The sequence below is a fragment of the Lactuca saligna genome, chromosome 5 (genome assembly GCF_052625555.1).
Source record: "Lactuca saligna cultivar CGN05327 chromosome 5, ASM5262555v1, whole genome shotgun sequence".
In the NCBI taxonomy this organism is placed as follows: Eukaryota; Viridiplantae; Streptophyta; class Magnoliopsida; order Asterales; family Asteraceae; genus Lactuca; species Lactuca saligna.
Genome location: NC_136421.1, coordinates 109,708,104 through 109,724,066, shown reverse-complemented (window position 1 = coordinate 109,724,066; position 15,963 = coordinate 109,708,104). Strand labels below are relative to the sequence as shown.

The 15,963-nt window shown below is 30.3% G+C and overlaps 1 protein-coding gene across 1 annotated transcript; it reads right to left on the bottom strand.

Moving 5' to 3' along the window:
• Nucleotides 1-8,854: 8,854 nt before the first annotated feature.
• LOC144998667 (CASP-like protein 1) lies at nucleotides 8,855-9,975 on the bottom strand. Its single transcript, XM_078958398.1, has 3 exons — nucleotides 9,646-9,975; nucleotides 9,406-9,535; nucleotides 8,855-9,250 (listed from the first exon to the last, which is right to left on the bottom strand). Exons 1-3 carry the CDS (start codon nucleotides 9,963-9,965, stop codon nucleotides 9,023-9,025), a joined length of 678 nt encoding a protein of 225 aa, XP_078814524.1. The 5' UTR covers nucleotides 9,966-9,975; the 3' UTR covers nucleotides 8,855-9,022.
• Between the last annotated feature and the right edge of the window lie 5,988 nt (nucleotides 9,976-15,963).

Here is a 15,963-nt window from a genome sequence, read left to right as displayed (position 1 = left end):
GAAAGTTATAAGGGAAAGAGCACTTATATTTCATTTCAAATCTAAAAGTATAGACAGAAGGATCTAATAGAACTTAGTCATGAACATATATGAATATCATGTTGAAATGATTCAACATAGAAAATTCAGTATATGGAAATATTAGAGTAAGAGACTAATCAAGCCTTTATGTAAGACATTATGTATCGAATACCATATGCTTCAGATACAGGATTGATCGCATATGTTATAATATTCACTCGTTCTAATTTTCCAAATGCCTAGTGCATAAAGACGGAAAAGGACTAGAACCAGATATGACTAATGTTGTTAAATAACTATCAAGAACAATCTGAGGTTTACCAAAGATTGGTTGCTTGTGGACAGTTGGAAGTATAGTATAATTTTGGAAAAAGCATATTGACATGTTCTGAGTAGAGATAACTCTTGTTCAGAATTGATAATCATATGGGAATATGGAAATGTTTCCATAGTGGGAGTTGGTTATTGAGATCTATGTGTAAGATTAGTAACTTTAATGCAAGAAGGATGTTCAAGCAACGCTCTTTGAATGTGAGACTTCATTTCCATGGAATTGTTTTTGTAGCCAATCTCTAATGGAATGTTTTGTAATATCACTGGCAAGTCTCTGTGATTTTGGTTCCTTGACATTACAAAAGGATCATTGCACGTAAGTGTAGACTCTAATAGATTCTAGTAGTGGCAAGAATGTGGTATTCTTACACTTGTGATAAGGATTTGGAATTTTGAAATGAGCATCATTGGAAATATATCCAATTGATATGTTTCACAAAGGAAGTACCATAGATAAACATAGTGCGCATGCTTAGAGCATGGCATGTCTAATGTTTTAATTCGAGTATTAAGTTTGATTACTTGAAACATTAAACAATGAACAAATTCTAATTAATATGGTGATTAAATAATAAGTGTCTATTTATATTCAAAGGTTTTGAGACCATAGTGAATTAGGTTATTCTTGTGTTTCACTTCGCTTTTTTGCTTCCCGAATAACAAGGTTATTCAAACATCCACAGTCGATCATTCTTTTGGAAGTAAGTAGTAAATTAAGAATGTCATGAATCTGAATGTAGATTGTATAAGAGCTTAGATATGGCACTGGTTTGCAACAGTGATCATGAGTACTCCTGAAATGGGAATTTGAGTGTTGGATTAATCCATGCGTAGAGAATTACTTCATGGATTTTATCACAAGTAATTCTAAGAGGATAATATCTTATATTCTTCAAACAGAGATATATGACTTGTTGTTTACAAGTTAGTTGTGCATTGATAATACGTAAATGCATCAGTCACTTGATGTTATAAAATTTATTATTGTGTATGATTTGATGAGTGAATTGTACAAGCATATAGTTGAAGTTTATCCGTTCCTCTAACCCTAAAAGGGATAAAAGCGATATCTATGGGCCACTCAATGATTTAGTGATGAAATATAAAGCACTTGGCCAAGCCTGGAATGAGATTGATTATAATCTATGTCTCATGTCCATATGGTATCTTATAGAATTTTGGGATATTTGATCACTTATCTAAAGCACACTTAACTGACTAGGTCAGAGTTCGAAGCGGCTTTTGAAAGCTATGATTGCTAGTCAAATTTTGAGGTCATACTTGAAATCATAGTTATTAGACTTAGCTAAGTGGGAGACTGTTGGAATAATTTTCTAAGCCCATAACTATAACTGTTATGTACTTGATTTGATAGTAGCATGGTCCTTTTGGCCTGCCTTCACTCATGTAACTTGACATGATGACTTTTGGAGAGAAAGGTTGAATTTATTATTTGGAATAATAAATTGGAATAATTGATTTATTAATGTGTTATGAAAATAATATATTAACTAGAAATCATATTATTGATTAGTATTTGATCAGAAATTAATTTAGTGGTTAAAGGAACTGATTAATAATGCAAGGGTTGTTTTGCAAATCATTGATAGTTATCAAACTAGGCTCTTGGACCCCTTGGATAGGAGTGGATGAAAACTATAGGGAGGCCCTACAGATTTTCATCCAAGGGCTTCTAAAGGAAGGGTATGTGGGTTGCTTAGTCCCTAAGCAGGAAATTAAGGATTCCACCCGAAAACCCTAGCAACCACAAGTATCTAAGGAGGGTTACTCCTTCATTTTTTCGACCATTGGAAGCTAACCCCAACATAGCCGAAAATCATAGAGTGCATCCTCCTCTCTCCTCTCATCTTATTGCAGTAGGTGTTTGTGAACCATTATAGGTGCAACATTTAGGTCACTAAGCTTTCAAGAGTTAAGGATCTTCAAGATTGTCTTGTTATTACTACATAAAAAGTGAGGTGATCTTCTAAACGTAATTTCATTATGAATTTCGATAATATGACTAGTTTTTATGGTTATTGCTTTGGTATTCAATTTGCATGTTCAATTACTGAAAAAACTTAGATCCAAAGAAATTAGGGTTGCAGGATCACATATGATTCTAGATATGCTAATAACCCAACAGTTATGGGTTCTCTATGGATGTACACTGTGATAAGCTCATGTTATGTTTACAAGAGGGGTGTTTATGCGTTGTAGGCCCAGAAATCATGATTGCTCATGTCTCCTACATGTGGTACCTTAGGTATTGGCTTCGCAAGAATTTAGGAAATCACTCAGTTTGTTGGTTGGATAAAGGAAGCAGTAAGGGGTTTAAGGAGTATCAGTCAGGTATCAGGAAGTCTCTGTGGAATGTATGCACTTCAACTCCATTGGTTAGCAAGCTGTTGTTAGGGGTTTGATTATCAATTTCGGAATTGGCTTTGAAGTCGCAATCATAAAGCCCTTCACAAAAGTCTCGAGTGGTTTTCAAGGTAGGGGTGGGGGTGCACCTGAGCTGTTAGGAGTGGGATACAATGAAAAAATTCTTCGATTGATCACCTATGATCGTCGGAGCAGTGGTTGGTAATGGCATGACAAAGAATCATGGGTTAATTAAGGTTGTACTACATCATAAGGCTTTTGATTTGGGTAAAGTTTGTAATTAATATGTTGGGAAGATCATGTATGCATGTGTTGGTATTTTCTCCAAACAAGGACTAGGGGAAAGATTCATAAGGGATGCCCATCGGTCTTAGGGAAGGGTTCACGAGAAGATATTATGAGTTACCATTTTCGAATGGGCTTTTGGCAGAACTCACATTGGGAACCGCGAGTGTATTCATGTAAGGTTGGTATTTCAGTGGGATGTGATTTCAGAAATATGTAGGTTAAGGACATCAGCAGGAGGATTCATGGTAGAAAGGGATGCTTTCATTGCGGTTGGTAGAAAAGGCTTATGTGATTGTACTTTAGAATGGTTCTACCTATTGTAAGGTCGGGCAAGTTATGGGGACTTCATAATTATAGCAGCAATGCATTGGTTTAGTATGGACGGTCTGTCAGGGAGTCAGACCAATAGGAGACTTCATATTCAAGGTTATGTAGACGTAGTTATTTTGCATGAGATTGTTTGAGGCTGATAGGATTCATCCAACTTCAGGTTGGAGAGCCCTGCTTGGGTTGGTTTTGGTTTCCTTGGGAAGTCTATTGTATACTTGGGGTTGTGGCCATGTTGCACAGGTTGTTCGGCATGGCAGGAGATGGTAAAGAGTGATTTCGAGGATGAAATCTAACTTAAGTGTAGAAGATTTGTAACACCCTGTTTTGAATCATTTCCTATGTGGGGATGGTGACCTGAAGACCGAGTATCATATGGCTTATGGCCTTTGAGGAAAATATATTTATACCCGTTTGGGTGTGTGTAATGTAATTTGGAAAATTCGGGAGTTCGGTCTGTGTTTTGGCGTCAAGGGTTATTTTGTTTGGGAAGTTTTAACGAATAGATAAGTTGATAGAAGTGTAGAGCTTACTTTTCCATAGATAAAAAGAATGTCAAGACCAGAGTTAGAACGAAGAAGCTATGACTGTTTGAACGTTGGGTGGTTTTGGGCCCAGCTAAGTACACTAGACATACAATGACGTGTACTTTGGGTGTACTTAGAGAATCTTGAGTATGTTGGGCGTACCAGGAGTATGCTGGTTGTACGAAATTAGTGCCTAAACCCTATTTTCATGGTTTGAGCCCTATTTAAGCTCCTTAAATCCCCCCCCAAACCCACTCCATTCTCAGCTACCACCCCTCCAACACCCCTTCCAGGATACCCTAACCCTAGTTGACCCTTCTGTGATAAAATAAGGTGTTTTTGAGTGCTTTGGAGCATGAATGGTGCACCTTGGAGAAGAAGGAACTTCATGGGGAAGTGTTTCTTGCATTAGAGCTTGTAGTCTGGACTTTTTTCACCTTGATCTATCTTACAGAGGTATAAAGTTTGAATCTTGATGATGCATTTGTTAGATCTAACTAGTTTTGGATGTTATGAGCTTTTGGTCATTTTAGTGCATAAACTTTATATCTTGGAAGTTTGTGACCTTGTAATGGATAAAGTTGGAAACCTTATCCATCTAAACATCATTTTGATTCAGATCTGAAAGTTAGAGACTTGTACTTAATGGATTAAGTTGAAAAAGATGATCCTTTGGCTCCCTTTGAGACTTAAAGACTAGATCTTGTTTATCGGGACCATTCTAGTGTATATAGTTGGAAACATTATCCACTATAAAGCTATTATGAACTATAAAAATGTGATCTTGGCTCTTCTATCCCTTCCATTCAAGAGTGGTGATATCATAATGGGTTATGAACTTAGGGTTTTGGACATTAAACACTTTATAACCATGCAAAGTCAAAAAGTTGGAAACTTATCACTTAGAGCATCATTGTGGGCTTAGATATGAGTTTTGGATGTAAGTGATGGGAGCATTCTAACACTCCTATGGTGTACAACAACCCTATAAACCTTGGATCTATGTTTTCTCTATTATACATGCAAATATTCAATATTCCAAGGTTTCATCCTAAGTAGCATAATACGAACCAACTATACTACAAAAGCCTAGTTAGATGACATACCTTTTAATGAAGCCTGAAGTCTTGAACTTTAAGAGCTTAGCCCCAATAGTGTGAAAGCCTCAAGTGGAATCACAAATCACCAAAACACCTTGAAAAACTTGAAAGAATAGTAAGCACACTAGAAATTGGCCCACTCTTGTATACTCACACACTAGTACATTTCATGTGCAAGGACCTCTTTATATAGTATGGTGGATTAGGGTTTCATCCATGTAAACCCCAATACCCATGACCTTTCATTTCCATAGGATCCATGGGTTAAAAACTCCATGGACTATCCGTGCAAGCTTAGCCCAACCTAAATGAACTTGTCCCCATGCTATATATATATATATATATATATATATATATATATATATATATATATATATATATATATATATATATATATATATAAGAGTCCATATTTAATTAGTTCCTTTTTTATCACTAAATTAATTCTTTATCAATACTAATTAAATAATATGATTCAATATTAATATATTAGAACTTATAAAATATTAATATAAATTATAAACATACTATTCTCAAAAGACAATCCATATAAATTGTTCCGGTGAAGTGCAGCCCAAAAGGACCATGCCAAATCGGGTAAAGTACATACCAATTATAGTTATGGGCTTAGACACTAACCCAACAGTAATAACTTAATGGTATAAGCGCTTAATGGAATTTGGGACTTGCGAGGGTACGCCCCGCATACCTCCAGAGTACGCCTCGCGTACACACCCTGAGTTGACTCGGTTGGGTTCACTCGGTCGGGTTGACTCGGTTGACCTAGTTAGTTTGACCAATTGACTTTGAGTAGTTTGAACAAGTTTCACCTTGAGGGTATTTTAGGTATTTTTGAGATTTTGATTTTGATTGGTCACTTAGAAGAATAAGTGTCAGTCAGAGCTAAGATTCGAAGTCGGAAGGTGAGTTTTCCTTACTGTACTTATGGGTCGAAGGCACTAATGTCGTCCTTTAGATTGTTATTCTAGTTTATCATCTGATTGAGTATTGTATGATCTGTTACATCTGTATCCATGTTGATAGGATGATGATATGGTTAGTGATTTGCTAGATCTGCCCGTTATTTGTTCTAGCTATGTGTTTACCAGTCGCATGTGTTAAGGTGGTGCGGTTGGGTTTAGACTGTACTGCTTTGTGCTACCAGTCAACAAACATGGTAATATATATATATATATATATATATATATATATATATATATATATATATATCGATATGTTGTATGTATGCTTATATGTTATGTATATAGCGTCATAGTTTATGTGTGGCTGGGTTGAGGTGGTCCTGCTTAGTATTGAAGGCCAACAGACCTAGGGAAGTCCGAATAGGATGAAGGCCCATGAGGCAGACCAGTCAGACCGAAGGCCCGAAAAATAGTCCAGACAGGCTGAAGACCCGGTGAGGCAGTCCGGACATGTTGAAGGTTCTGTGAGTGGTCCAGACAAGCTGAAGGCCCGGTGAGGTGGTCCAGACGGGCTGAAGGCTCTATATGCATGTTGTTTGTTGGTATATGTTATCTGTTTGTGTGGTGGTACTTTGGGGGAACTCAATATGCTTTATGCTTATGATTTCAGTTTATTGTTTCAAGTGCTTCAGATGTTTTTGGCAAGGCGAAGGCGTGACCGTACACATCCTTGGTTTTACAACTGTGTGGATATTGGGATACTCTTATTTTAAATCATGTTTTCGAAAAATGGTTTTGTAAACATTTTTATTAGTAAATGGGTTGATTAAGATTCTTCCATTTTCTAGTGGTAGAGTGCCTGTGGGAGCAAGCAGTGCAGAAATGGAAGTGTGCCGTAGTGTTTCCGGGTTCTTTGTTTCAGGTGAGTTTTCCTCACTATACCTGTGGGTCGAAGGCACCAACGTCAGCCCACTATTTTTGGTTATCATTTGGTATAAGGATACCCTAGGGACTATATGTAGTCAAATAGGATAGATTGTAGACTCTTGATCTTGGCTTTCTTTCAAGTTCCTCATTTGGTTATGGCTCTAGAGTAGGATCATCTGTTTGTGTGTATATCTTACCTACATGACTACCTTTAAAATGAAAAAACAATGTTTGATTTTTAAATAATTATAATGATATAAATTAAAACATTAAGCAAATAAATTTTAAAAAAAATTAATTAACAATAACAAAAACTGTAAATAATATTAAACCGTATATTATATTTAATTGATTTATGTGTAAATTGCGGATAGAAGTCATTTAAACGATTGAGATTATGCAGTTATATAAATGTATATATTATCATATAATTCAAAATAAGCAATATATTATATCAATTTAGTATACGAATTATTATATCAAATTTAACAACAACGTTATTGTTATACTTAATAAAACATATATTTGTAAAGACTTCAACCGTATATTATATTTAATTGATTTAGGTTTAATATGTTGTTATATGTAAACCATTATTATTAAGCTATAACTTTTAAAAAAATTATAGAAAATACTTAAATTGTTAATTTAAATATAACCTTATAGAATCAACTTAAAAATAAATTTTAGTACAACTTAAATAACTCAAATAATATTTTGTAAATAGTTAAAAGTGATAAATTGTAGTGTCTTTCTAATAATTATTATAAGCTGGTTAATAAGGTTAAATAAGTATCAAACGTAAAATGTAATCATAAATAAACTAAATTTCAATATTAAAATAATATTTTTACTTTTACTTATAAAGTTATGTCTTTAACTTTTAACATAATATATACTCAATTTATTAGATTTAATATATTGTTGCATGTAAACCATTCTCAGTTTAAAGGTACAACTTTTAAACATTTTGGACAAAATACTTAAATTATTAACTTAAATATGACATTACAGGATCAACTTCCATATAAATTTCAGTTTCACTTAAAAAACTCGAAAAATATTTTAATATATAAAATTGATAAATTATAGTGCTAAATGCAATAACTAAATTGTAATATTAATTTAACTAAAATATTTCCTAAATATATTTTTATAATTGTGAAAAAATTTCAAATAAGTAGCTTAAAAGAATTTATAATAACAATAGTTAAAAATAACTCGATATAAATAATTATATTGTTACATTTAAAAAAATATTTGATATTTTAAATAATTACAATGATAGAAATTAAAACGTTAAGCAAATAAATTTAAAAAGTTAATTAACAATAATAACAACTATAAATAATGTTAAATCATATATTATATTTAATTTTGTTAATGAGTAATTCGCGGTTAGAGATCATTCAAAAGTTTAAGATTATGCAGTTTTATTAGATATATATATTATCATATATTTAAAATAATCAATATATTATATTAACTTAATATATAAATTATTATATGAAATTTAAAAACAATATTATGGTTATATTAAAATATATATATATATATATATATATATATATATATATATATATATATATATATATATATATATAGGGTTAGGTTCGTTTGAGACCACCTATATTTTGTGAGACCGTGAGATGCATTTTTCTATTTATTTTTTTATTTTTTAAAATTTTTTTTTTAGTTAATTAATGTTCCGAAAATAATATTTAAAAAAAGAATTTTTGGATTTTTCCATTTATTTTGCATTTTTAAAATTATTTTTAGATTTGGTCTTACGGTCTCACAAAATTAGTATGATCTTAAATTAACGTGAACCTATCTATATATATATATATATATATATATATATATATATATATATATATATATATATATATATATATATATATATATATATATATGTTCCGCGCAACACGGGCGGGCATGTGCCTATGTGCCTAGTAATATAATAATGGATATATATTAGAATTACGTTTCTACCCTTAACTACAATAATTAAAACTGCTGATAAATCAAAGTCTCATCATATACTATCACAATTCCTAACTTTTACGGCAAGTCTACACCTTTTTTCGTCACAGTTCATGACAACACATAAACTACAAATTTTCTCACATTTAAATCTTTGTTACATTACATATTCATCACGACGTGAACAATTTTGGTGTCAATAGAACTACACCCTTGGAAGCTTTTTGGAAAGTACATAAACGGACAGCCAAACAAGCAGTAGTAGCGTTATGGAGGATAGGAGCGACAGAACAATAGACCCTGCAAGGTGAGAGCAAAAGGAACCGAACTCATCACAGACCTTTTTCCAATTGGTATGAGAGTTTCCTTTGAGTCCAATGTATGCTACTCCTCCCGCCGCTCCTGTTGCTGCAGCCACGATACCTAATAACAGCTGCATGATTCCCATTGATTATATGTTAGTTTCCTTGTTTTGATATGATATAGTCTTACATGTTTCTTGAAATTATATTATACTTTACATCATGATATTTGCATGAAACGTATAAGGATCCATGTTAATGAAATGAATACGCTTGTATAGCTTACAGCATCAAGTATCACAAAATGAAACTGCAGCTTTGTCCAGCTTCCTCCCGGCTTCATCAGTGCAAACACCGATAACACACCAGTAATGATGCTGTATAAGCATGCCACTGAGAGCGCTGCTATAGCGTATCTGCATCAAAAGTCAAAACAACACGTTTGAGTTAACAACGAATGTTAAACTTGTAACTCTTTTGTTCAAAAACCATACTAGTACAAGTTCGGTTGAAGTAAGTTGGTTACATGAAAGCTGGGGACTGAGTGAATTTTGCTTCCAATGGTATTGCGAAGCCCGGAAAAAGTGAAATCAGTTTGGTTTGTTTAGAAGTGGCCATAATAATGACTGACGCCATGGCTGTTGCAAACAGGAACATCCTTAAAGCAACATCAAGAGCTGGACCCCAAGAACCCTTGTATTGTTGTGGTAGTTGTGAAGATTTCAGAGGTTTCTCTGTGGTGGCATGTGGAGGAGTTGTGGTGTCAAGTGATGCCATGGCTGCCGGAATGTGAAGTGGCAAATTTAAGTGTGTGTTTCTGAGAAAGTGTGAATTGGAGTTGGGCATATAATGTGGATTTATACATGATCAGATTAATTAATTGATTTGGCACCATATTCGTAGGAAATATACACACGGCTTCTGTGACTTATGTCAAATGTCATTCACGAATCGGGTCCAAAAATGTCTACTTCGACACTAACTCTATTCGGAATTTTTTGATGCATGTGATAACTTGACTCTAATCGTCAACGTATTTCAGTCTATTATCCTTTAAAATCCAACAATTCCATATATACTTTTATTAATTGCGGATTTTTATTTAGTAGCAGAAAGCGATCATCAATTTTTAGAGGCGTATGTCCAGTGGGGTAGGATGTGCAGTTGTATGGGTATTGTATGGATAGAAGAGTGACGAGTGAAGTGTGGAGTTGTATGATAATACAATGGTTTTACAGAAATTAATTTTATTTTTTATAAAAGGCTATTTTTTTTCATGTCTATTCAGCAATCATTTTCAACCCTTCATACTTTTAATTAATATCTACGAAATCATTATTAAACTTAAATGAGAGCTAATTTGAAAGGCAAATCCTCAAATCTAGGCAAATAAAATTTTTCCAAATTTTGTGTGTTTCGCCTCAATCAAAGATGGTCTGCGATTGACCACAAAAATCATTAGTATTTCATGATTTATCGCCATGTTTTGTTTTATTATTAGTTATAGGAACCTTGGATTTGGTTTGTTGAGTTTTGAAGGCATGTTTAGTGTTTTAAAATTCACTGAAGCAGATTATGGTACTCGTTAAAATAGTATATGGTAAGGTGAACGGTGGTAGATTCATCCATGGTGTTGTTTTAGTTTAGAGAAAGAAATTGATGGTTAGGCATGAAGGTATATTTAGTTGTTTCTCGGAGAAGGTTACAATGTTTAATTTTAATCAATACAAACTGTGAGTGTGGGACAGAGTGTTATTAATCAGCATATGTTTTTCAAAATCTAGGTTCTATTTGTATAGATTTTGATTAAAACAAATTTAGAATTTTGTTTATATGTTCACGTATTACGTATTGAGCAGAAAGATATTTTGATTGTTTTTTAGTGTAATTTATTAAAACTTAATTTGAATTTCATGTGTGTATATTCGTTTATTTATTTATTAAAACATTATTTGAAATGTTATGGTGGTTTTTTTTAATTGGTTTATTGTCTTTATCATATATAATATCATATGAATAAAATACAGATGTTGTTTTAAGGGAAATATTTTAAGAAAAATTTTAGTAAAATCTTAAATTTTATTTTTTTAATAGAAAAATCCCGATTTATTGACTTTTTAAATAGAAAAGTTCAAGAAACTGATTAATTTATTTACTTTAGTCATTTTTTACTTATTCAGCAGTTCATACGATTAAATCGTTAATTTTTTCAAAACAACAAGATTTTTCTGCAGATTTCGTCAAAACTTATATATAATATATAAACATGTTTTTTACGTATTTATATCTAGTTTTACGTACTTTTGTATGTTGTAAGTTTTTTATATGTATATGTTTTCGTATTTTAAATCTATAAATGTATTTTTTTACATATATATATATATATATATATATATATATATATATATATATATATATATATATATATATATATAAGTATTGTGCACATTTTTTTTATATATTTTTATGTTTAATTGTTTATGTATTATGTATTTATATATATTTATAGGTATTTATGTCTTTTTGTAAGTTTTTATATATACATGATTACATTGTTTATGTATTTTAAATTTATAAACATATTTTTTTAACGTATTTATATGCATTTTAAGTATTTTCTATATTTATTTATTTATTTATTTTATGTTTTATTTTTTTTACGTATTATGTATTTATGTATTTTTTTAACTTGTCTATATAGACGTTTATGTATTGTTATGTATTTTAAATGTATAAACGTATTTTATTACATGTATATATGTATTTTTTTAAGTATTTTACATATTTTTATGTATTTTGATATTTTTTTATCTATTACGTATTTATATATCTATTTTTATGTATTTATATATTTTTTAAAGTTTTTGTATATCCATGTTTATGTATTTTAAATGTACAGCTATATTTTTCTTATGTATTTATGTATTTTTTTACTTCAAGTCATCTTCACCATTTCATCCGATTCATACAACTTCTTTAAATATGTCTAGACGGTTTTCCTACATACTTATATATTTTAACTTTTTCCTTTTATCTTATCTTGAAATTAAACATCGAATGGGAAAAAGTTAAAATATATGAATATGTACAAAAACCATCTACACATACTGGAAAAAGTTATGCGAATTAGATGAAATTATGAAGACAATTTGAAGTAAAAATACATAAATACGTAAAAATAATACAGTCAAACGTTTAAAATATGTAAAAATACATACACAACTATATAACAAACGAAAAAATATATAAGCATGCAAAAATTCATATAAATACATAATATATACAAAACACATCAAAACACACAAAAAATATATAAAATATTTTAAAAAATACATATAAATATGTAAAACACCACGTTTATACATTTAAAATACATAAACATCTATATAAAAAACTTAAAAAATACATAAAAATACATAAATACGAATTAAATGAAATGTTGAACACGACTTAAAGTAAAAATACATAAATACGTAAAAATAATAAACATTTAAAATACATAAGTACCTATATAAGAAACGAAAAAAATACATAAACGACTACATAGAAAACACATAAAAACACACAAAAAGTATGCAAATTAATTTTAAAAATACATATAAATATGTAAAACAATACGTTTATAAATTTACTGTATATAAATATCTATATAAAAAAACTTAAAAAATACATAAATACGTAAAAATACATAAAAAATATATAAATATATAATACATAAAAAAACAACATATAGAAATACATTAAAAAAATATGAAACAAATATAAGTAGTAAAAAAAAATATATTTATACATTTAAAAATACATAAAAATACGTAAATATATACATACAAAAATTTAAAATACATAAATACGTAAAAATAGATATAAATACATAAAAAATACGTTTATACATTATCTACAAATTTTAACGAAATCTGCAAAAAAAGTCTCATCATTTTGAAAAATTAACTATTTTGTCTCATGACGTGCATAACAGGTCAAAAGGGCTAAAATGAATAAATTACTTATTTTTTGGGATTTTCTATTTAAAAAGTGAAAAAGTCATGATTTTTTTTTTTTCAAAAATTAGAATTTAGGATTTTATTAAAAAAAATTTCAAAATATTGAAATTTTTTTGAAGATTTCGATTTGTTTTAGAGTTTTTTTTATTGCTTGGAATTTTACTCATAGATTTCATGTAAAATTTGCATTGACAAATTGTAGATGGTTAAAATCTTACAATTCCATGTAAATTTGCGTTGACAAATTATAGTCGGTTATAATTTTATAAATTTTACGTATAAACTCATTTAATTTATAAAAGCTTTAAGTTTATGTTTCACTGTATAACATTATTATCTTTGACAAGATCTAGAGGTTTTTCTTACCTAATATTACATATAATATTTTGTATAAAAAGTTATACAAATAACCTGGAAAAAGTTTGATATGATTTCAAACCTTTATTAAAAATATGAATAATTTTGCTTCAACGAGCCCTTCAAAAAAACGTAGAATTAAAATTTAAACAAAATTCTTCTTTAGATAAATAGGCTCATTAAATAGACCAAATTATATATATAACACATATTTTAACCAATAAAAAAATGACAACACATCACTTCCACAATAATTTCCACAATATATTACTTGTGAAAAAAAAAATGGACACGTATCATTTGATTATTGGTTCCAGTAGATGTTGTCCTAGTTATTTGTTTTCCATAGAATTCATTCCTCTATATATATATATATATATATATATATATATATATATATATATATATATATATATATATATATATATATATATATATATATATATATATATATATATATAACATCTTATTATTATTTATTTTGTTTGAAAACCGACAGTAATGAAAAACAATTAATAAAAAATTATATTTTTTATCACATACATTTCAAAACATAATAAATAGGCTCGTTAAACATAACAAATACAAGCATATATATATATATATATATATATATATATATATATATATATATATATATATATATATATATATATATATATATATATATATATATAGAGAGAGAGAGAGAGAGAGATGTTCAAATGAGAACAATTCTAAATTTGAGAACAAATGAGAATAATTTTATACCACCTATTCGTTAAATGAAGAAAAAAAGGTGTCATTTATGTTTACTTAAAGGAAGGGCTTATGTGTAATTTAACAATATTTCTATTCTCTATGCTTTGCTTAGTCTCGCACAAAGTAGCCGCACCCCACTCTGATCCTTCCCTCCGCCCAATACCGCCTACTCTCATTATTCTGAAAGACACCCTCAGTCACTAGTGAAGTTTACCACCACTGGAATCGAGAAGCTGGTTTTTGATGAAATCAAGAAGATAATTGAAGTATTGGATCAATCGAAAAAAGGAAAGGAGATGTCAATCGCTTAGATTGAAGGAGCTGAAGCCCTTGTTCTCATGGAAAATCTCTGATAATCCATCACCAAGTGAGTACACTTATCGATTTGATTTCACAAGTTACTTCGAATTAATTATGAGAAAGAATTTGGTTATCCCTTTTAGATTCGATTCATAGATTGATCTAGGGCTTAGTGGAATCCTATTATAAAGCCTAACTTAACGCTAGTTAAAAAATCGACAAAAATGGGATCCTTATATGGTGAAAGTTAACATTGAGGAAGAGTTTTTGATGTCACACACCAACTACTTGATAAAAGTCCTCTTAGAATTTTTCATACTGGAGTTGGATTCATGGATTGGTCTAGGGCTTAGTGGAATCCTATTATCAACACCTTAACTTTGAACCCTCATTAAGCCAAACATTAAGGCCCTTAGGTTAAATTGAACTTCACATCTCTATAGCCTAATAAGTAACCAACAATCATGTTAAAAGTGATAAACTTAACGCTTAACCATTAATTCCTTAATAGAACACCAAAAACGATTTAGGAGATATTATGATCAATTTTTCCAAATCTGTCCTCCAACTTCTAAAATCCGTGCAAGTCAATACGAACATCTAAAAATCATGAGACTTAGTTTTCTGAAAATCTTAGTGTGTCTACTTTCTTCAAACTTTGAATCACATTTCGAAATTTACAATCCATGATGGGTAAAATTGGCAATCTTCTCAGGTTGGTCCATGTTGTCACAGATTGCATGCATTGTCTTCAAAAAGTCATAATAAATTCATCAGAACTCCAAATGTAAAAAGTCCAAAGCCTATAGTTAGATATGGATGTATAATTTAGGGATGAGCATTTTTTCCCAAATCCCGATCCCGTATCGGTACCGTACGGGAACCGGTACCGAAGCGTACCGAATTTAAAGATACATGATGGTACTTGGTACTCCAAATACATGAAATTTGGGAATCGGTAGCGGTACTAGTACCGAGTATTGATACCATTCCCAGGACCGGTACCAGTGATGTTAATTTGGTTCGGTACTCAGGATTAACTTTTGATCAAATTCGGTATTCGGGAAATTGGGAACGGGACGGGTCGGTACCGGTTCCGTCTCACGCTCATCCCTATTATAGTTTCCAAAATATAAAGGGACTGATGTAATTCTTAGTATATTGATATAGTTTATTCAAAGAATGTTGAGTGGTCCAAAAAATGACAGCTAGAAGTTACCAACTTGTAAATTTAATATAAAATAAGGAAAAAATCATTAGAATGAAATCTTTATATTTCTGAAAAGATAAAAGGGGGAACTTTACCAGTATAATTTTATCAAAATTTAAAAATGGGTTGAACGGTAGGAAAACATATCCTAAACAGTGGACTACAATCAAAGAGAAAATAAGGAAATATGTACATAAGTTTTATAAGATTAATACAACAAACACAAGGTAAATAA